The sequence below is a fragment of the Giraffa tippelskirchi genome, chromosome 7 (genome assembly GCF_054371585.1).
Source record: "Giraffa tippelskirchi isolate mGirTip1 chromosome 7, T2T-mGirTip1v1.2.pri, whole genome shotgun sequence".
Classification (NCBI taxonomy): domain Eukaryota; kingdom Metazoa; phylum Chordata; class Mammalia; order Artiodactyla; family Giraffidae; genus Giraffa; species Giraffa tippelskirchi.
The window spans coordinates 10,804,145-10,827,684 of NC_137281.1; the positions used below are offsets into that span (position 1 = coordinate 10,804,145).

Genomic DNA, 23,540 nt, shown 5'->3' on the forward strand with positions numbered 1-23,540 from the left:
AGAGTCACTTCCGGCTCAGGTACGCGAGGCCGCGGCCTTCGTTCCTCTCGGAAAGGTGAGCCCTCCGTTTGCCGGTCCCTTCTCTTCGCGTCCACGCTGACCTGTCTTCGCTTTGTTGTGGGCCAGTAGCGACCTGGCCCTCGGTCTGGTGGAAGGAACCGCCTGCAGCGCAGCGGGGATGGCGCTCCCTTTGAATAAGCCTCCTGGAGCGCGGGACTGTCGGTGTATCCCCCGTTTAGGGGACGCGGCCAGAGCCCTGTGTCGCTGGGTTTGGTTTGTCTCCTGGGTTCTGTACTTTCCCAACCCGCTTCTTGACCACCAGCCCGTGATGACGCTTCCTAACAGTATATTCCACGAGAATCTTAACGTCTCTGCCTCTGTTTCCTCTTCTTTAAAGTTGGTATTCGTGTCTGCCTGTGTATGTGGGCTCAGTCGTGTCCAACTCTTTGCGACCCCATGAACTACAGCCCGCCAGCCTCCCTTGTCCATGGAGTTTTCCAGGTGAGAATACTGGAGTGGATTGCCGTGCTGTCCTCCAGGGGATCTTCCCGACCCTGGGATCTAACCCGCGTCTCTTGCGATTCCTGCCTTGGCAGGCGGATTCTTTACCACTGAGGCACCACTGAGCCATATGGGAAGCCGCAGTGTCAACCTAATAGGAGTAGTTTGAGAGTTAAATGAGAATGTATAGGAAAAGACTTAGAACAGAGGCTAACCTGTGGTTAAAAATCACAAGGTCTCTTGTTACTAGTATTTTTTAATTTCCCGAGAGGTGTTTGGTTCCCTAAAGGCTTCTGTGTACCCGGGTTGGGGTCAGAGCTCTTGCTGCAGTGTTCCTGGCCCTTCTCTGATCCCTGAAGGAGTCAGGGCTGTACCTGGATTCCTAATGATTTTTAAATTTAAATTTTTGGAGAGGGTCACTTCTGACCGTAGTCTGAGATGTGCACTGAGATTTATAGGGGAATGTTGATGGAGTTCTGGTTTCTCTCAGCTTCCTTTCTGCTTCATGCCTCGACTTCTTTAAAAAGGCTGCAGTGAGAAGAGAATGATCCTTTGGCCCCAGACAGTAGAGCCTCACCTGAGTGGGACTTAACATCCTTCTTCCTCTTATGTCATCTCTTTGCAAGGGAGAAGACATTCATGTCACTCATGGACAAATTCTTCTGCTACAAAGATGCCCTGATATTTGTTAAATAAATACTAAAAGGGATGGGGGAGTGCTTGGGCATAGTTAATAATTACAGCCTGTACTTGCATGCTTGGTCGTGTCTGACTCTTTGCGACTCCAAAGCCTGTAGCCTGCCAGTCTGCTCTGTCCATGGAATTTTTCAGGCAAGAATATTGGAGTGGGTTGCCATTTCCTCCTCCAGGGGATCTTCCCGACCCAAGGATCGAAACCCTGTCTCTTGTGGCTTCTGCATTAGCAGGGGGATTTTTTACCACTGAGCCACCTGGGAAGCTAATAATGACAGTATTTAAACATTATTCTCAGAGTTTTATATGAATGAAAGTAGTTAATCCTTACAAGAGGGGATACTGTTATTCTCATGTTAAAGATGGGGAAACAGACACAAAGAGTATTAAGTAATTTAGTTAATTTGGCTGTGCTGGGTCTTAGTTGTGGCATGTGGGATTTAGGTCCCTAATCAGGGATTGAATCCTTGGCCCTGTGTTGGAAGCAGGGAGCCTTAGCCCCGGACTATGAGGGAAGTCCTGAGCATGAGGTGTTTATTCTAGACCACGCAGTGAGAGGCTTAGTTGGGATTAGAATATAGGTAGTTTCAAGACCCTGATGCTGGGAAAGATTGAGGACAGGAGGAGAAGGGGATGACAGAGGATGAGATGGTTGGATGGCATCATCGACTCAATGGACATGAGTTTGAGCAAATTTCAGAAGATAATGAAGGACAGGGAAGTCTGGCATGCTGCAGCCCATGGGATCGCAAAGAGTTGACTGAGCAACTGAACAGCAACAAGTTTCAATATGCTGCTTTGGTTCTTAATGTGTTTAGTGTCACATTGAGGAGGCATGTTTGGATTTTTGTAGGGGGCCATGAAAGTTTTGAGTTTTTCATGATACTTTTTCAGTCATCTGCAGTTTATTTGTGTTTTATTTGAAATAATATTATAGCTCATATTTTGATTATAAAATAATGCTTGCATATTACAGAGAATTAAGAAAATACATGGAGTATAAGGATGTAGTACAGGATATAGATATAATAATAGTAATATTTTAATGTTTTCCTGCCCTGCAGATTTATTTTTGGATTTTTACTTAAGTTTTACAAAATAGGTATGATAGGTTTTATTTCCCCATTAAATTTTTACAATGGAAATTTACAAGCAGAGCCAAATGTAGTAAGAATAAAATAATGAACCCCTGGAGAACCATCACCCAAATTCAACCCTTGTTACCATTTGTCAGTCTTGTATCAACACATTCTCCGGCCCAATTTTTTTTGTTGTTGTTGTTCAGTATTTTAAAGCAAGTCTCCAACACTGAGTCAGTACAATAGTGATCGATTTATGATTATAACTGCCAAAAATTGATTATGACATATGCAAGACCAAGAAAGGGAGATGTTAGCAGCTACTTTAAGGTTTTTGTTTTTGCAGCTTGGAAAATGACACTCTTTTGAGAAATCGAGGGGCATAAGAGCATTGCACTTTGGAGAGTGATGGTGATGACATTTGTTTTCTTCTGTGCATTTTGACTTACCTATGTCTTAGGGCTCTTTGTTTTTGTTTTTTTTTTTTTTAATATTTGTTTATTTGGCTGCATTGGGTCTTAGTAGTGGTACTCAGGATCTTCATTGCAGCATGCGGGATCTTTTGTTGTGGGGCGGGGGTTCTCTCTAGCTATGGCACACGGGCTCCAGAATGGACAGGCTCGGTAGTTGTCCCGCAGCGTGTGGGACCTTAGTCCTCCCACCAGAGATCAAACCCGGATCCCATGCATTGGAATCTCGGAGTCTTAACCATTGGACCACTCTTTGTATACTGAAAATTCTTCTGTTCCTGGGACTATGTCATATTTTTTTGTGTGTGCCCAGCACACAGGACAAGATTGGCAAAGGTTTAGAGTTAGAGTAGCCACTCAACAGACTGTCAGCACCAAGGATTTGCAGTGCAAAATTCCTGAAATTGGAATTAAGTGACGAAACAGAAAAGAAATAACCCATGGGGATACTCCTTAATCGCCTTTAATATTGGCAAGTTATAGAGTCTACCATTTATTTCAGATTATTGAAATGTTTCTGAACAATTCTTTTCATGATATAAAACAAGCAAAATGATGGTAGCAAACATTCCTAGATAGTGTTTTATGACAGGTAGTGTTTCCAGTGACTTACAGATATTACCTTATGTCTCAACAGTTACCCTCATTTTACGATGAGAGGCAGGTTTTTTTAAAAACAGTCATCATACAGTAAAGTTGACTATTTTTCCCTTTCAGGGGTACAATTCTGTTAATTATGCCACAGGTATAGATTTGTATAATCACCCCCATCATCAACTACAGAGCAGTGCCATCACCCCAAAAAAATTCTTCTATTTTTCCTTTATAATTACCCCTCACTGTGTCTATAAGCACTGGAAACGACTATAACCCTATAGTTTCATCTTTTTTGAGAATGCCACTTAAATGAACTAGTACCATGTGTAACCCTTTAAGGTTGGTATCTTTCACTCAGATAATGCCTTTTTTTTTAATGGAAAATTCTTTATTTGTGCCAAATTGAGGGTTATAACCCAGGAACAGCATCTCAGAGAGTTCTAAGAACCATTCCCAGCGTAATGCCTCTTACATTCATCCAAGTTGTTGTGTGTATCAGTGCTTTGTTTTTGTTGCTGGTTAATATTACGTTTATGGTTACACTAGTTTATTCACCTGTTGAAGAATATTTGGAATGTTTTTGTGCTGTGCTTAGTTGCTCAGTCATGTCTGACTTTTTGTGACCCCGTTGACTGTAGCCCGCCAGGCCTCTCTGTCCATGGGGATTCTCCAGGCAAGAATACTGGAGTGGGTTGCCATGCCCTTCTCCAGGAAATCTTCCCAACCCAGGGATCAAACCCAGGTCTCCCGTATTGCAGGTGGATTCTTTACTGTCTGAGCCACCAGGGAAGCCCAAGAATACTGTTGCGGGTAGCCTGTCCCTTCTCCAGGGGAACTTCTGACCCAGGAATTGAAACGAGGTCTCCTGCATTGCAGGTGGATTTTTTACCAGCTGAGCTACTCAGCTTTTGGCAGTTACGAGTAAGCTGTTATAAACACTTGTGTACAAGCTTTCGTTTTGTTTTATTTGCTTATTTCTCTAGAATTTATAACCAGGAATGGGATTGGTGGGTCATATAGAAAATGTATGTGTAACTTTGTAAGAAGCAGCCGAACTGTTCTCCAGGATATCTGCTGTTTTGCATTCCCATTAATGATATATGAGAGTTCCAGGTGCTTCACATCCTTGTCGGCACTTAGTATTTTCTGTTGATTTTTTAAAAAACTTTATTATGATAGACCTGTGTTGTTACCTTATTGTGACTTTAATTTACATTTCCGTAATGACTAATAATGTACAGCAGATACATCTTTTCTTCAGCTTCTTTATCTTATTTACTAAAATGTTTATATGTTTTGCTAAGTTTTAAATTGAGTAACTGAGTTGTATTTTCCTTATTATTGATGTTTGAGAGTTATTCATGTATTCTAAATATAAGTTCTTTGTCAGATGTCATTTGTATATATTTTTTCTCAGACCAGCTTGTCTTTTCATCCTCTGAACAGTGTATTTTACAGAGCAAAAGTTTTAATTTTGATGAAGTCTGATTTATCAGTGTTTTATGAGTTGTGCTTTTCATGTCTAAGAACTCCGCCTAACTCAAAGTCAGGAAGAGTTTCTCTTATGTTTTCTGCTGCTGCTGCTGCTAAGTTGCTTCAGTCGTGTCCAACTCTTTGTGACCCCATGAACTGCAGCCTACCAGGCCCCCCCATCCATGGGATTTTCCAGGCAAGAGTACTGGAATGGGGTGTCATTGCCTTCTCCTGTGTTTTCTTCTAGAAGTCATGATATGTACTCTTTCATTCCTAATATTGGTAACTTTTAAATCTGTTTTATTCTTTGCCATTCTTGCTAGAGTTTTTGTTACAATAAGGAAACAAAAATATTTTTGGTTTCATTGACTTGGCTCTATTATACATCTGTTTTCAGTTTCATTGATTTCTGCATTTACCTTTATTTTTTCCTTTCTTTTGCTTGACTTGGGTTTATTTTGCTTCTCTAGCATCTTAAGTGTAACCTAGAGGTTTTCTTTTAAGAAGTTGAGCACATCCAAAACAGGATAAACTCAAAACTAAAGACAAAGAAAGAAACTGAAAAGCATTATCCAGAGAAAAAATAATGCATTATGTTTATGTTCTAGTTGTCATATAAAAAACTCTTACAGACAAATCAGAACAAACTTTTTGGCCAACCCAATATATACTTTGAAAACCCTGTCAGTGTTATAATTTTTGCTTCCAATGGCAAAATATATTTTAAAGAACTCAAGAGATAAGTCATCTATCATGTTTTCCCAGATATTTACTGTTCTGTGACTCCTTCCTGATGATACAATTTTTTTTTCCCCTTGTTGCCTTTGAAAGTTTTCCTTTACCAATCCTTTTAAGCCACGTAGGCTCTCTATGAATTCTGAGTTGATCTGAGAACATTTTCATGAAACTTCATCCCTAAATATCTTTCTAAACTGTTGTCTTTAGTTTACAACTCTGCTTTGACAGTTGTTTTCTTTCACCCCTTTAAAAGTATTATGCTACTTCCTTCTGGCTGGCCTCGTGATTTCTAATGAAAAATCTGGAACCGTTTGAATCACTGTACCCTTGTAGGCAATGCATTGTTTTTCCCTGGCGTCTTTCAAGCACCATTATCGCCTTGGAGCTCTATATAGAGGCAAGTCCTCGGAGCCAGTTTCATACCAATTTAGTTAGAATTTTGTAGGTAGGGGTGGGACCAAGGTGCTTCCTTTTAATAGGAACCCCAGGTGATCTTTATTTAAGGTTGGACAAGTGCTTGCTGAACAGCTTCATTCAATTTTTTAACATTTATTGTTTAGCCTACATACAGTAGAATTACTTTTAGTGTAAATCCTGTGAGTTTTGGCCATCACATCACACTAAAAAAATTGTGCAGGAATGAAGATATTCCTTGTTTTAACTTTCGACAGCAGTGGAAATTGATAAAGTCACTTGGCACTACTTGTGACTCAAAGTTAGTTGTCACTGAAATGAGTTTACTTCCATACACATTTCATATTGCAGTCAGTTTTGTTGGGAGGCTGAAGCCACCAGCTTTTTAGGAATGTTCAAAAGGTGATATACACCTACCGATAATTACTACCTAAAATAAATATACTTAGAAACAAACTGGGCCTAATGTGTGGCTTCTGTATATTTCATGGTGACAATGAGGATGACACTAATAATAGCTAATCTTTATTGTGTGCTTATTATGAACCTCACTGGCTTTCTAATGCTTTGATGCATTAACTCATATATTCTTCATGATAAACCTATTTTTATCGCCATTAAAAAAATTTATTTTGGGCCACGTTGTGCTGCCCATGGCATCTTAGTTCCTCAACAAGGGATTGAACCAGCACCCTGGACAGTGAGAGCAGGGATTCCTAACCGCTGGACCTCTACAGAATCCTTCCTGTTTTTATTTACATTTTACAGATGAAGAAACAGAGGCATTGAGGGGTTAATTAACTTGCAAAAATTTACTTTGCTACATACATGCTCAGTCCTGTTGGACTCTTTGCAACCCTATGGACTGTAGCCCATCAGCCTCCTCTGTCTATGGGATTCTCCAGGCAAGAATACTGGAGTGGGTTGCCATGCCCTCCTCCAGGGGAGTTTCCCAACCCAGGGACTGATACCCCTTCCGCCCGGCCTCATCACCTAATTGGACAAAGCATTGCTTTTATTAGATTGGCCAAGTGGGTTTTAGGAATTTATAAGACTGCAGTCAGTTACTTGTTAAAAGGTATCCTGGAGCAGCTGAGTGTTAAAAGCTAAGAAGGCCAGGACTTGCCTGGCCGTCCAGTGTTAAGACTCCCCTTCCAATGCAGGGGGTGCGGGTTCAATCCCTGGTGGAGGAACTAAGATCCCATGTGCCTCCTGGGCCAAGAAAACACAAAACGGAAGCAGTATTGTAGCAAATTCAATAAAGACTTAAAAGAAAAAAACCTCAGAGGGTGGAGGATGCAGGCGGGCAAGCTACTGCCCATGGCTTATTTTTGTAAAGCTCCTTTCCCTCCCCAGCTGAGAATGGTTTTTACATTTAAAGGTTGTAAAAGGAACAAAAAGAACCATATTCCACAGAGACATTGTGTGGCCACAAAGCCTGTGATTAGCCCCCTCCCCCTTCTTTTGAGTTCTTTTTCTTCCACAGATGACTTGGAAGTTGCTTGGGAATAGTAAAGAAGATAAATAACGGTAAATGACTGTTGAGAATGGTAAATAACCTTGAGGAAGAACCCAAGAAATCAAACTCGTGGTTTCCAGATCCTCCCATGGGTCAAGCACAGAGCCAGTGCTCCACATAGATACGGTATCATCATGGGCTTCTATAATCTTTATCATATCCACATGGGAAGAGGGCTGTACCACTGGAATCTCCTCCGGCTTCAGGGGGAATATTCACCAGGCATTAAACTTCTCAGAAGGGTGGTCTCAAAGTCTAAATGAACGTTATTGGGTTGGTGGAAAAGTTCTTTTGGTCTTGCCTAATATGGTATGGAAAACCCAAATGAACCTTTTGGCCACCCGCAATGTTATCAGGGCAACGAATTATTCAGTGAAAAGCCATAATGTCTGCTGCCCAGATTTCTTACAACCCCCCTTTGCAAGGACTGTTTTATATTGCAGAATAGTACCTGCTTCTCTGAAGCTACCAGATATTAATAGAAAACACTGGTGTAGTTAAAACAGTTTTCCACTACTCACCCATGTATCCTAACAGCAATCTTATGGTATTTGTACTATTACAATCCGCATGTTGCAGCTTGCAGAAGTAAGCCTAGAGAGTTAATTAATTATGGTTAATTAATTAACCATAATTAATTAATTTAACCATGGTTAAAAAATCTATAGCAAATCTTTAACAGTGCCAATATAGAGCAATTCCCAGGTGGTGCAGTGGTAAAGAATCCGCCTGCCAAAGCAGGAGACGCAAGAGATGTGGGTTTGATCCCTGGGTTGGGTAGATCCCCTGGAGAAGGAAATGGCAACCAATATTTCCAGTATTCTTGCCTGGAAAATCCCATGGACAGAGGAGCCTAGCAGGCTACAGTCCATTGGCTCACAAGGAATCAGACACGACTTAGCACGCACACAAGGCATATAGAGCAAATGTGCAGCAAATATATAGCAATTAGAGGTTTTAAAAGCTAACTGTCCCCAGAGGTACTTTTAACAAGCACCTCTCTTCCACTTAACTGTGTCTCCTTTTCCATGTTCCCCAGGTTCACAGAGCGTATCTGGGGAGGCTCGAGCTGTGTGAGTGCTTCCGGGTGTGGTGGAGCAGACTGCCCCTCACTTGTGGGCATCCTGCTGGGTTAGCCTAGGGATGGTTAGACCCCAGCCCACACCCTGCCTGTGAAGGTGTGTGTGGCTGCATCTACCCAGGAGAAGGGACACCTTTTTCTGATTTGCACAGAGATGCGTTGCCCCCTCTCTCATGGCTTCTTTCTTGTTTCGTGTCTCTTCAGGTCTCTGCCTTTCCCCAGGAAAAGGACAAGAAGATGATGAAGTTCCAGGTGAGTTGAATTTTTTACTTCTGTCACTTAACAGGTAATTTCCTGTCTCAGTGGATGCCTTATTTCTCTTCCTTGCCGAGAGTAAAGAATGACAGCAGACATTTAATACCATTTCTGTGCCATGTTCTCTTGGTTCACTTTTTAAAAATTTCCTTCCCCAGTTTTTGTATATTACCATTTTGTTTCACAACTAATAGTGTAAAAGAGAATAGAAATTTTTAAAATGAGAAAGTCCATATATTATTACCCTGCCTACAAATCACTTGTTTTTTTATGTTTATTTTTCATGTGCATTCATAACTAGACTTGCAATAATAGATACAATTTTGAGTTGTCTTTTTTTCACTTAAGATTATAGCACTCAATTTTTGTCATCTAATATTATTTCAATGAACTATTATACACTCTCCTCCTTTTTAAAAAAGTATTCATTCACAACCTTTAATGTCTCGATGATTCTCACAGTTTTACACAACAGAATCATTTTCCCCATATTCAATCTTTACTCAGAGTAATTCTGAGAGAATTCTAATATTATTTGTCCAATGTTCTAGGGACTCAAAACTTTAAAAAAATTTTAAAAATAATTATTTTAAGTGGTACCCCACAGACTTTGTAAAAAGAATACCTAAAGAGTAATTTTGTCTAACAGAATCATACTGAGGCTGAACTCAGAAAAAGAGTGTTAGCTGTTTTCATTCAAAAAGATCTAGATTCTTTTTTTCCAGGACCTGAAAGCTTTCTTTGTGTGTATCTGTGTCTGTTTGTGTACCTTTCTGTGTTATACCATTCACGAATTTATTAGAGCATTACAGGTACTTAATTTAAAAATTTTAGTCATACTGTAAGACATACAGGCCCTGTACAGCAGAAACTATCACAACGTTGTAAAGCAACTATACTCCAAAAAAAAGACACGGGCACTTTCCATCTGTAACTCGATTCACTGCCCTGAGAGGGACTGAATCATCGTCACTGTCAACATGAAAATAAGAGGTTCATGTAGGTTCAGGTCCTGTTCAAGTTCTACAGTAGGCACGTGTCTGGCCAGTTCCAAAGTCTTTCTGGACCAAGAGTGTCAAGCATATTGTTGGGGTGGAAAGAGACACAAAACAAAAACAAAAAAACAAACCAAACCAGAGTTATTCAGAGACCAAGACTTGAAGTTGTGATGTTTGAAGCTCCAGCCAGAACAAATGCAGTGTTGAGCAGGTCTTCATCTAGAAATTTTAAATTTCCCTATAGCAAAAAAATTAAAAGACAGATAACAAGGTAGGAAGATAAGTCTTTATATCATATATGGAAGAAAAGGCCTTAACTGTCCCCAAGTGAGTGAATGTTATTACAAAACAAGAAACAGCGATGACCAGGAAACATATGAAAAGAGAGTAATCTTCATTACTTATCAATTTGGTGAAAATGTTTTGAGATAACTGGTTTTGGCTTCCCAAATTGACTGCTGAGATTATCACAGTTTTTTGGTTTTTGCTTTTAAGTATTCATGTCCATTGTTGGCCAGGGTATGGAGGCTTAGGAATTTATACTTTCTTGGAAGCTGAATAAATTAAGAAAAATCTTTTTGGAGGAAACACCTGCCATTATGGTCTCAAAACTTTAAAGTTTGTTATTCTTCAACATTACCATTTCTACTTTTTGTAATTTATCTTCAGGAGATAACCAGCAGAGTTCTAGGGACTAAGGTCTATATGGAAACAATCTTGTAACATTGTTAATAATATATACTCTAAAACTAAGTAAGCATGCATTATGTGTATCAGTTCACTATATTCTCAACCATCAATTCCTTGAATTACTGTGTAGCCCTGAAGTGGACTGTCAGCAATGATGATGGTAATAGTAATCACAATAATAGTTAGCATTTATTAGATACTTGGGCTCCTCAGGTGGCTCTAGTGGTAAAGAACCCATCTGCCTGCTAATGTAGGAGATGTAAAGAGATGTGGTTTCAATCCCTGGGTTGGGAAGATCTCCTGGAGGTCATGGCAACTCACTCCAGTATTTTTGCCTGGAGAATTCCACAGACAGAAGGGCCTAGTGAGCTACAGTCCATAGTGTCACAGAGTCAGACACAACTGAAGCGACTTAGCATGCACACATTGGGTACATACTATGTACCAGGCACTGTTCCTAAGTGTTTTACCTATAGTCACTCATTTTATTACTACCAGTACCCTAAGGTACACTTACCAGCCTGCAAATGAAGAGAGAATGAGGACTGGGTCCAAGGCCCCAGAGCAGAGCATTCTAATGTGAACACAGGCAGTGAGGCCCCAGAGCTGTGTCCATAAATGCTGCACATCTAGATGGGGGCCCAGAGGAGGCGCTCCATACTTGAATAGGAAGGGTGACTCACGCCCTGTAAGTCTGGCACATCAAATAAGCGGTATATATGTATAAAAGAGGGAAAACAGACTCCATCGCACACTGTTGGAACTAAAGCTTTTCTAGCAGCCCATGCAATGCAGCAGAGCTCCAGGGACTTACCTACAGGGATACTAACAAAAGGCAGCAGTTTAAAGTGCAAGGATTCCTTTTCCTGCAGCCTTTCTGGTGGATGGAATCAGCAGTGTGAAAGACAAACAGAAGGCAGCTGCTGAAATGTGACTCGGTCCTTGGGAATCCGAAATCACCTCCCGTCCTTGACACTTTCTCGGGGCTGCCCCTCTTCCATAAACATTGTGTGTGTGTGTGTTTGGTGTCATAGGAGCCAGTGTCCTTCAAGGACGTGGCGGTGGTCTTCACCGAGGAGGAGCTGGGGCTGCTGGACTCGGCTCAGAGGAAGCTGTACCAGGAGGTGATGCTGGAGAACTTCCGGAACCTGCTCTCAGTGGGTGAGCACAGCGCCCTCAGGGACTCAGTGCCAGCCTCTTGGGATACCTTTGTGGGTGTAGTCATTTGAAGCTCTGGAACTCCTAAAATCGTCCTCTCAGCTTAGGTACCTACAAGTCCTAGTAATCCCAGAGACAGAGACAGTGTGTTTCTGTCCAGGAAGAAAAATCTGCCCCTTGAACTATTAATATGAATGGGGAGCTTGTGGTCCTGCCCCATAATGTCAGTTTAGTGAGTTGCTGCAGCTTTTCAGATTTTCATGGTGCGAGTAACTGTAGCTGTGGTTTTTCAGAGGTATTTTGGTTTTTCTGCTTTAATGACATATCTGTAAATAACTTCAAACATAGAGAAAATTTGCAAAAGTATAGAACAAGAATACCCCTATCGCTTTTACCTATGCCCCAGTGGTAAAGTATCCGCCTATAATGCAGGAGACACAGAAGATTAAGTTCGATCCTCGAGTCGGGAAGATTACCTGGAGGAGGAAATGGCAACCCATTCCTGTATTCTTGTCTGAAAAATCCCATGGACAGAGGAGCCTGGCCGGCTACAGTCCATGGGTCACAAAGAGTCAGACGTGGCTGAGCACAGCACACACACCCAGAGTAACATTTCACGCCATTTATTTTATCATTTATGTGCATGCTCTTTTCTCATATGCATAATTTTTCTTTGAACCATTTGAGGGTAATTTACACATGCCGTGGCCCTAATATCCCTAAATGCTTCTGTGTGTAGGCCGAGTTCAGGAATCCCCAGGACTACGCTCTGACACCAGTGGCAAGCTGGGGGGTGCCCAGAGCCTCAGATAATTTGCTAGAGGACTCTGAGGACTCACTAAAAGCTGTCATACTCAAGGCTACACTGTTATATGGAAAGGTTACAGAATAGGCCTTGGATGCTGGGAATTGTCCTTGCCACTGTGGTATCTTTGTTTCCTGGTCTCAGGGCTTAGAGCTAGGATTAGGGGTGTGTCTGGACACGTACACCTATATTCATATACATACACATACATGCATATATATAAATATGTATACCTATGAATATTTATTCAGTTTCATTCAAAGTAAGAGAGGTACTAATTCAAACTATACTGAAACACCATTTTTCATTCATGAAGTTAGCAAACATTCAAAAACTTTTTTTTTTTGGTTGTATCACGAAGGTTATGGGATCTTCGTTCCCCAACCAGGGATTGAACCCAGGCCCCAGCAGTGAAAGCACCGAGTCTTAACCACTGGACCGCTAGGGAAATCCCCCAGAATTCAGAAACTTAACACTCTATTTTTGGGGGGTCAAAGTTGTGGGGAATAAAGCACTTTCATGTTTGACAGTGGAAATGCAACACGATACCACCCCTGTGGAGAAGAATTTGACAGTGTCTAACAGAACTATGGATTTACCCTTTCTCAACAACTCACTTGTAGGAATTTTCCCTGAAGATAACCAAGTAGAAAAGAGCATTAATGATATACTAGTTTGTGTAAGGAGAAAAAGGGAAAATAAGGAACTATATGTAGCAACACAAGGATTAATCAGGAAATCATGAATTTAGTTTCTTGTCAGTGGTGAGTTGTGATAGTGTGGAAGGGATGTTTGAGAGAGTTACACTTGTCTGAATAATAACCTTTTTGTCTAGTCTGGACTTTTAAAAATATGTTAGGGGACTTCCCTGGTGGTCCAGTGGTTAAGACTCCACCTTCCAATGCAGAACGCGCAGGTTCAATTCCTGGTTGGGGAACTAAGATCCCACATGCCTCGCAGCCAAAAAAAACAAAACATAAAACAGAAGCAATACTGTAACAAATTCAATAAAGACTTTAAAAAAATGATCCACTTCAAAAAAAGTGTTTTAAGAAAATATTTAGTTCAATGCATTCTAAAAAGTAAATTAAGTAAGAATGTGAAGGGATGATCATCTAAAAGAAAAATGAATTGTGTTTGAAAGGAATACCTTAACCACAGTGAACAGAGAAAAGAAAGGATTCATGGAAATAGCTAAGGAATACAGTCTATAACTCTACATACCTTTAGTTTTAGGTCTAGTGGGAGGAGGATGGGAGAATGAATTGCAATCCTCAACACTTCTTAGTAGATTTCTTTATTGCAGTGAACGGAATAAGCAACTCTGAGACTATTTTATATGTACTGCAGGGGCCAAGGCAATTCACTGGAGAAAGTATTTTTTCAACAGATGGTGCTGAAACACTTGGACTTCCATATGCGTTTATTTGCATGCCTCACACCTACAAAATGAAAGATTAACTCAAAGTGGATGAAGGGCCTAATGTAAAATGTAGAAGTGTGAAACTTGTAGATGGAAACACAGGAGAAAATTTTCATAACCTTGGATTAGGCAAAGATTTCTTAGCTATGACGCCAAAAACATGATTCAGAAGGAAAACTCCCCCCCAAAAATGAAAATATGATTCAGGAGGGGAAAAAAACAAAAAACCACAAGTTAGACTTGGTCAAAATTGAATACTTTTGCTCATCTCTCCTTTTTTACAGGAAATCAGCCCTTCAAACCAGAGCTTATATTCCAGCTGGAGAGAGAAGAGCTTTTGATGATTGCGACCCAGAGAGATGGGTGTTCAGGTGAGAACCATCCAGCAGTCACCCAGCAGCCAGAGAACCCCTCCCAGAACATGAGTCAGAAGGTGTCAGGCCCTGAGGTGTCTGTACCCTCACCTGCTCTAGCTTCTCCTATTCTAGCTCATTCCTTCTGTCCCAGCTGCACTGGCCCAGTTGCTGCCCATCAGACCTGTCTCAGTGATGCTTCTGCTTCAGGTTACTTGGCTTGCTCTGCTCTGTGCCTTGAATGCATGGTCTTCACTGTCTTCAGTCCTCCCTGAGGCAGCTGACAGGTGTAGAGTAAACCATGTGATAAAGAGATACTCCAGAACGTCGTTTGTTGTCAGATGAACGCCTGTTCTAATTCTGTTTAGGTGTCCTTTAGTATTCATGGACAGGTACTCATTATTCCTAAAAGGTTAAGAATAGCCAGGCAACTAAAAGAAATATCAGAAATGATCAGTGCTAAAGGATAATGTGCCCTCCCATGCAGCAATTTCAGGTGAGACACTCTTGCATTAACTTCCTCATTCAAATGCCCAGTTCTTTATCTTCTCATTCTGTTCTTACTTCTTACTCTCCCATCCTCTAATATGTAACAGTCTCTTGACCTAGCTACAGTTTTCTTTTTTTAAAAAATTTTGTTCAATTTATTTAAATTAAAAAAAATCAGTTCACCTATTTCTCCCATCCCCAAACTGCTGCCTCTTGCAACCAGCCATCTGTTTTCTGTTATCTGTGAGCTTGGTTGGTGTGTGTGTGTGTTGGGGAGTGGTTTTAGATTCCACATATAATAGAGATCGAGCAGTATTTGTCTTTAAATACCTCCAAGGTCTACCTGTATTGTTGCAAATGGCAAGGTTTCACTTTTATTTATGGTTGAATTTTCTTTATCCATTTATCCATCAGTGGACACTAAGATTGTTTCCTTGACTGTTGTAAATAGTTCTTCAGTGTACATGTACAGTGTACATTTGTTGTTGTTTAGTCATGTCTGATTCTTTGCAACCCTATGGGTTGTATCTTTTCAAGTTAGTGTTTTCTTTTTCTTCAGATAAATACCGAGAAGTAGAACTGAAGAATCATATGATAATTCTGTTTTTAATTTTTTGAGAAATCTCCATAATGACTTCCATAGTGGCTGCACCAACTTATATTTCCACCGACAGTGTACAGGGGTTCACTTTTCTCTATATCCTTGCCAGCATTTGTCATTTCTTGTTTAGAGCCTGGTGAGCCACAGTCCATAGGGTCGCAAAGAGTTGGACACGACTGAAGTGACTGAGCACAAACGCACATCTTTTTGATAATGGCCGTTCTGACAGACGGGAATCGATAGCTCGTTGTAATTTTGATAATGGCCGTCCTAACAGATGGGAGTCGATAGCTCGTTGTAATTTTGATTTGCATTTCCCTGGTGATTAATGTTGTTGAGCATCTTTTTATGAACCTGTTGGCCATCTGTGTGTCTTCTTTGGGAAAATGTCTGTTCAGGTCTTCTGCCCACTTTTTTTAAATTGAATAGTTTGTTTTTTGCTATTGAATTGTATGAGTTCTCTATGTAGTTTGGATATTAACCCCTTATCAAATATATGATTTACAAATATTTTCTCCCATTGAGTAAGTTTGCCTTTTTATTTTGCTGTTGGTTTCCTTTGCTGTGTAGAAGCTTCTTAGTTTGATATAGTCCCACTTGTTGATTTTTGCTTTTGTTGCTTTTGAGCGTATGATTTTTATCCTTGTTAATATTGGGTGTCACATGTAGTGATTTGAAGATGTTGAACCATCCTTGCGTCCCTAGAATAAGTCCCATGTGATTGTCTTGTATGATCTTTTAATGTGCTGTTGAATTCAGAATATTTTGTTGAGGATTTTTGCATCGTGTTCACTGAGGGTACCGGCCTGTAATTTTCTTTTTAAAGTAGAACTTCCAAGCTGGACATTTACGTGAGTCCAAACATTTTAGTAATGTTTCTTGAGATCTCAGACTCCGATGTCAAAAGCCGTGGTCACAACTGTGCAGCTGGGAATGCTCCTGGGTAGGAATGAGAGTCAACTGAAAATTTCAAAACAAATTACTTCACATCTATGATTTTTCTGTTGTCATCTCAGTTCAGGTTCAAGGTCATACAGGCAATATACTCTTTAGAGAAAGTGTCAGCAAACTTTTTCTCTGAAGGTCCAGATGGTAAATATTTTAGGTTTTGCTGACCATATTTGATCTCTGTCAAAGAGACCAAATGTTTTTTCTTACAGTTTAAAAAATGTTAAACCTATTCTTGTTCCTAAGCTATACAAAAACAGAGCTAGGGGCTGTAGTGTGCCAGTCCCCATGCCTGATAGCATCAGTAGGAATGTAATGTCATATTTTGAAGTACCTTTTTATTTAGTATTTTCATGTATTAACATGTTTATACCTTATATTCATACAAAATTTTGAAAATATGTATTCTTATTTTTAAAGTACTAATTTTTCTCCTTCATGGTACCTTGGGGAAATCTTTTTAAAAAGATCATTGCTACATAATCCAATATGTGGCTATAACATGCAGCATTTAGCTATATATATACTGGTTTTTCTGGACTGTCCCGGGTCTTAGTTGCAGCATGTGGGATCTAGTTCCCTCACCGGGGATGGAACCCGGGCCCCTGCGTCGGAAGCGTAGAGCCGTAGCCACTGGACCACCAGGGAACTCCATCTCATCTTTAGGTGACAAAACGTTAGTATAATAACTGAAAGCTTTGCTTTTGAGAAACCAAAGACATCGCTAAGCATTCTTGTTTTTAAGTACTGAGATGAGTACTCGTGGACGTGCGGTAGGCCCTGCAGCCAACGCATTGCCCCAGAGCTTGCTGCCACACAGTCGTCAGTGTCACCCTTTATTTTTTCCCTTTCTTTAAAAGTTGGGGATAGGGTGGGGCTAAGAGTAAGATTTTGTGTGAGAAAAACTACACCATTTCAAAGGTTATTTTCAAAATTAAAAAGACCCAGTCCGTGAGATTCTTGTGACCTTTGCTTTTCTCACTGGCAAGTGATAACTGAGTGTAACCCTGCCTCTCCTACAGCCTTTCAGCTCTGCAGTAAAATTGCCATCACCAGCTTCTTTCCCATAAAAAGTAACTTACACACGCATGCCCTTTCAGTTCTGTGACTGAGAATGACTCAAGCTGTGATCTATTCATCATATGCTTATTGAGCAACTGCTGTTCACTAGGCGTGTTATAGGCAGTAAGGATGAGACAGTGCACACAGCAAAGTGCTCTTCCTTGTGTGAGACACACTCCAGTGTTTAGAGACAGGAAAGCACAAGTAGCTAAGGAAGAATGATTGCATTTGAAGGCATATTCACGTTATGAGAAAAAATCCCCTTTAACTGCCTTTTTCCCCTCACCTTGGATACTGAAAGAGAATTAATGTTTTGCCAAGTATTAGGAGAGTGCGTGTTACTGCTTCAGCCCTATTGGACCACTTGTTCTCTGGGAATAAGTATACTTCTCACTAGGATGTGAATGATATGCTGCCTGCTGATAACCTGAGCTTTAATAACTAACAGACAAGCCATTTCTACCCAAACACACCCATCTTCAACTCTTCCAGTGCCTCAGATTCCCTAAACATTAGAGTACTTTTCCAGCAAAATGACAAAGTCAGTGTTCATTGAGTTTTGCTTGTTAAGTTGCCTCAAAGGACCATGAAACTTGCCTGTGCAATTCTTTTTTGAATTAAATTTATTTATTTTTAATTGAAGGATACTTGCTTTACAGTATTGTGTTGGTTTCTGCCAAACATAAACATGAATTAGCCATAGGTATACCTATGTTCCTTCCCTCTTGACCCTCCCTCCCACCTCCCTTCCCATCCCACCCCTCTAGGTTGTTACAGAGCCCTGGTTTGAGTTTCTTGAGTCATAGAGCAAATTCCCATCTTGCCTGTGCAATTCTGTCACAGTGTTTCACATTTCACCTACCCCATGGCCCTGGCTAATTGCAAAATATCTTTTAAAAGGAGTTAAAACTGATTATGGCTTACAGTGACATAGGAGAACTTATTATTCTCGTGAAAATGAACTCATTAGAGATAGGCCATACAAGACCTCAAGAATCGATTAAAGGTCTTTGTTTACCTTCATCTGCATAGCATTTAACACACAATCTTCTTAAAAACAAACAAAAAAAATCATTACCATGCCCAAGTCCCAGAGAAAAACGAAAAGTTACTATCAGGGCAAAACACATTTGTCCACTTGAAACTATATTCTTTCCAGTTTGAGACTACCCTCTTCTGTTTTTTCCCTGGAATCTCCAGGCAACCCATGATAATGTGTGCATGGTTTAACTAGGCCTTTTGAACAGAGCCACCATCTTTGATGTTCAGGTTGCATTGCATAGCCCTGATTTTGATGCATATGCGTAGCCTAAATTCTGTGGATCCTACTTCTATTCCTGGTGTAGCAAAGGTAAACGATATTCTAAGTGTTGTCAGAGGTGGAAACAAACTTTCTCCCAGTTTATTGAAGTTTCATGTCATGATCTAAGTGCAGAATCTTGAAATCTCTGAATAAAAGCATTCATTGCGCACATGTCTAAAATCTCTTTATTCTTATAGGAACCAAGAGTCCACATAATATGGAAAGTATTCAAGAAGTGGGATTAAGCTGCTTTTCCCCCAAAGAGCTTTCCACCTGGCAATCCTGGCAACAAGGTGCAGGCAGGTTAACTGGGCGTCAAGGTTCCGTGAGAAACTTCCAAGGGAATATTTCTCAGTTGCAAAAACAAGGCGATTCCCCTTGCCAGTTTTGGGCAGGAATACCAATTCAGATTTCTGAAGATGAGAACTATGTCTTGACTCACATAGGAGACAGTTCCAATGACATAAAAAGTGAAGAATTTCCCTCTTGGCGAGCCTACCATTCTTGGAGGAAAATGTACCTTACAGAGTCACGTAATTATCAGTGTCGATGTCAGCAAGTTTCCATGGAAAATGATTTCTGTAAATCTGACAGTATCAGTTGGATCTCACATCACGGTGATAATCTGGGTGTACATAGAACAGAAAAAAACTCTAGCTGCCATGACTGTGGAGAAGATGTCATGAAGGTTTCATTGCTTAATCGTATTCAAACAGGGCAAAAGCCCTATCCTGGTAATGAATACAGAGAAACCTCCTGCGATGACTCCAGCTCTGAAGTTCATCAGCAATTAGACTTAGAAGGAAAGCCCCGTACATACAGTTCATGTGAAAAGGACTGTAGTTACAGGTCAGTTCTTCACATTCATCAGAGTGTTTGTAGAGGAGATCATTGTGTTTTTGAGAATTCACATCTGCAGTCTCATCAGAAAGGACACACAAAAGAGAAGCCATTTAAATGTGAATACAGTGAGAGCGTCAATCAGTGCTCCTTTCATAACGCATATGAACTTATACCCAGAGGAGAGATGTCTGATAGATGCAGCATGTATGAGAAAGGCTTCAGTCATAGCTTAGACCTTAGTAGTATTGTTAGGGTCTACATCGAGGAGGAATCCCATGAATCTGAGGAGAATGGGAATGTTTTTAATGAGAATTCTTGTCTTCAAGCTCATCAGAAAATCCACACTGAAGAGAAACGATACACAGACGTGGAGTGTGAGAAGAGTTTCATTTGTAACTCAGATCTGAACATTCAGCACAGAGTTCACATGGAAGAGATTCCCTATAATTCTGAGGCCAATGGCTTCAGTCTGGCCTCACATTTTCAAGACCTTCAGATAGTCCACACTAGGGAACAACCCTATAAATGTTACATATGTGGTAACAGCTTCAGCCATAGTTCGTATCTTCAAGGCCATCAGAAAATTCACATCGGAGAAAAACCTTTCAAAGCATGTGGGAATGGCTTCAGCTGGAATTCAAAACTTAAAGATCATCAGAGAGTCCATACTGGCGAGAAGCCATACAAATGCAGTGCATGTGGTAAAGGCTTCAGTCATAGATCCGTTCTTAATGTTCATCAGAGAGTCCACACAGGAGAGAAGCCTTATAAGTGTGAGGAGTGTGATAAGGGTTTCAGTCGGAGTTCATACCTTCAAGCCCATCAGAGAGTCCACACGGGAGAAAAACCATACAAATGTGAGGCATGTGGGAAGGGCTTCAGTCGTAATTCATACCTTCAAGGGCATCAGAGAGTCCACACAGGTGAGAAACCATACAAGTGCGAGGAGTGTGGGAAGGGTTTCAGTCGGAGTTCACACCTTCAAGGCCACCAAAGGGTCCACACGGGAGAAAAGCCATTCAAGTGTGAGGAGTGTGGGAAGGGCTTCAGTTGGAGCTTTAATCTTCAAATTCATCAGAGGGTTCACACAGGAGAGAAACCCTATAAATGTGGAGAATGTGAGAAGGGCTTCAGCAAGGCCTCAACTCTTCTGGCCCATCAGAGAGTCCACACAGGAGAGAAACCCTACCAGTGTGATGAGTGTGGTAAGAGCTTCAGTCAGAGGTCTTACCTTCAGAGCCATCAGAGTGTCCACACTGGAGAGAGACCATACATCTGTGAGGTTTGTGGGAAGGGCTTCAGTCAGAGAGCATATCTTCAAGGCCACCAGAGAGTCCACACGAGAGTGAAGCCGTATAAATGTGAGATGTGTGGGAAGGGTTTTAGTCAGAGTTCACGCCTTGAAGCACATCGGAGGGTCCACACCGGAGGGAAACCCTACAAATGTGCAGTGTGCACAAAGGGTTTCAGTGAAAGTTCCCGCCTCCAAGCCCATCAGAGGGTCCACACAGAAGGGAGGCCCTATAAATGTGAACAGTGTGGCAAGGGCTTCACTGGGTTTTCAAGTCTCCAAGCCCATCACAGAGTCCACACTGGGGAAAAACCATACAAATGTGAAGTGTGTGGAAAGGGCTTCAGTCAGAGATCAAACCTCCAGGCTCATCAGAGAGTCCACACAGGAGAGAAACCCTACAAATGTGACGCATGTGGTAAGGGTTTCCGTTGGAGTTCAGGTCTTCTAATTCATCAAAGAGTCCACAGTGGTGATAAATTCTATACAAGTGAAGAGTATAGTAAGCGTTATCCTTCATCAGAGAATCCGTACAGAAGTGAAGTTCTGTAATGTGGTGTTCCATTTTGTTCTAAGTCCTCAAACAAGAGCTGAAATTTTCCACTCACTCAAGTTCTCATAGTAGAAAAAGTATTTCTTTCATGAAGATGTAATGTTTCTGCTCATCATCAACATTCACAGTAGTCAGGAGACCACACAGCGGAGACTTATCTAATGAGCGGGGTTCCATATGGGATTTCATGGGAACTTGAATATCAGTCACTGCAAGTAACTTTAATCAGCTCTTGCACTAGGGCTTAGAAAAGACATGAGTATGGTAAGGATTTTAACGAAAGTATTAATACAATGATGAACATGCCTAAATTCACATCCACTGGAATGTAAGCTTATTAAGAGAAGGGGTTTCATACATTGCTAAGTCTCCAACTCAATGTAGGTGCTCAGTACTTTTTTGCTAAATGACTAAAAGTATGTAAAGGTGTCATGTTTGAAATTTTTATTGAGCTAATTTTCCCCAAAAAATCATTTAAAATGTATTTGGAGCAGGAATCCTGCAAGTCACCTTAATGTAAGCAAATAAATAAACATAAGTAAATAGACATCATTTGAAATGTAGAGCACGGGCAGTATCGCAGTCTTGAATGACATGAATTTGGTTTAACCCCCCTGGGATTGGTCCTCCCCATTTGTCCCTCATCAGCAGGGATGGGCTGAATTTCTTAGCATTTGGTTCTTTCTCTACAGTGTACTATCTGGTTAAGTTTAGCTCTGTGTGTATGTGTACGTGTGTATACCTATGTGCACTTTAAAAGGACAATACAAACTGATAAAACAGTGTTTCTGGTTAACTTGGCAAAAATGGAATGCTGCATTTTACATAACTGAATTTTTACTCCTGCCCTGTGTGTTAAGACAGTTTTACTATAATATTTGGAAAGTGTCAGAAATGGTTACTAACAGTAAATACTTTCTTAATAAATGTTAAAATTACGACATTTGGTTTTCTAGCTTCCATATTTCCATTAAAATCCTTTTGATCTGACTGGTTTCTATATAGCCTTTGTTCAATTCAGACCTCTTTAGCAGGATCCGTGACAAGTTTGGATGACTTTAATTTTGTCAAGTTTTATATCACCATACTTTTCCCACTCATACAAAGAAAGGAAAAAAATTGAAGTATAGTTGATTTACAGTGTCGTGTTAATTACTACTGTACAGCAAAGTAAATCAATTAAAATTTTCTTTTAAAAATTTCTTTTCCATTGTGGTTTATCGTAGGATATTGAATATAGTTCTCTGTGCTATCCAGTAGGACCTTGTTGCTTATCCATTTTATATATGAAAGCTTATATCTGCTAACCCAACCTCCTACTCCATCCTTCCCGCAACCCCTTGGCAACCACCAGTCTGTTCTCTATGTCCATGATTCTGTTTCTGTTTCATAGATATGTTCATTTGTGTCATCTTTTAGATTTCACATGTAAGTGATATCATATGATATTCGTTTTTTTCTTTCTGACATTTCATTTAGTGTAATAATTTCTACTTGTATCCATGTTGTTGCAAATGGCATTATTTCATTCTTTTCTATGGCTGAGTAATATTCCACTATATATATGTGCTGCATCTTCTTTATCCATTCATCTGTTGATGGACATTTAGGTTGTTTTCCATTTTTTGGTTGTTGTGAATAGTGCTGCTGTGAACACGGAAGTGCATGTATCTCTTTGAATTATAGTTTTGTCCAGATGTATGGCCAGGAGTGGGGTTGGCGGGTCATATGGTAGTTTTATTTTTGTAAGGAAAGGAAAAATATTGAATTTTTCTAGACACTTTTTCAAATGTATTGATTATTAGGATAAGATTTCCTTTTACTTGTTAATCTATGTCTTCAAGAGCAATGCATTTTATTGGAGGAAGTGAAAAATACAAATTTGTCAGAGCTGTACAATATGTATCAAAATGTAAAGTGTACATTTTTGTTGTTGTTCAGTTGCTGTCATGTCCGACTCTGCGACCCCATAGACTGCAAGACGCCAGGTTCCTCTTTCCTCCACTATCTCCCAGAGTTTGTTCAAATTCATGTCCATTGAGTTGGTGATGCTAACTATCTCATCCTCTGCTGTCCCCTTCTCCCTTTGCCTTCAGTTTTTCCCAGCATTAGGATCTTTTCCAATGAGTTGACTCTTGACATTAGGTAGCCAAAGTATTGGAGCTTCAGCAACAGTCCTTCCAATGAATATTCAGGGTTGATT

General features: G+C 40.4%; 1 protein-coding gene and 1 long non-coding RNA gene across 6 annotated transcripts in view; one reads left to right on the plus strand and one right to left on the minus strand.

Moving 5' to 3' along the window:
• ZNF112 (zinc finger protein 112) lies at positions 1 to 22,536 on the plus strand. Of its 5 annotated transcripts, XM_081515827.1 has the most exons (7): positions 1 to 55; positions 398 to 501; positions 8,770 to 8,817; positions 11,543 to 11,669; positions 14,179 to 14,265; positions 18,848 to 19,524; positions 19,990 to 22,536. In XM_081515827.1, exons 2-7 carry the CDS (start codon positions 421 to 423, stop codon positions 21,334 to 21,336), a joined length of 2,367 nt encoding a protein of 788 aa, XP_081371953.1. In that variant the 5' UTR covers positions 1 to 55; positions 398 to 420; the 3' UTR covers positions 21,337 to 22,536. The 5 variants fall into 5 exon arrangements, with proteins under 5 accessions (XP_081371953.1, XP_081371950.1, XP_081371951.1 ...); XM_081515825.1 differs by lacking the exons at positions 1 to 55; positions 398 to 501 and adding exons at positions 992 to 1,332; positions 7,452 to 7,610 and having other exon boundaries at positions 18,848 to 22,536; XM_081515824.1 differs by lacking the exon at positions 398 to 501 and having other exon boundaries at positions 18,848 to 22,536.
• The window catches only part of LOC145515470 (uncharacterized), a 10,768-nt gene continuing 6,074 nt past the window's right edge, over positions 18,847 to 23,540 (minus strand). The window contains exon 2 of the long non-coding RNA XR_014060897.1: positions 18,847 to 23,471. This is a non-coding gene — a long non-coding RNA (uncharacterized LOC145515470). The remainder of the gene's footprint in view (positions 23,472 to 23,540) is intronic.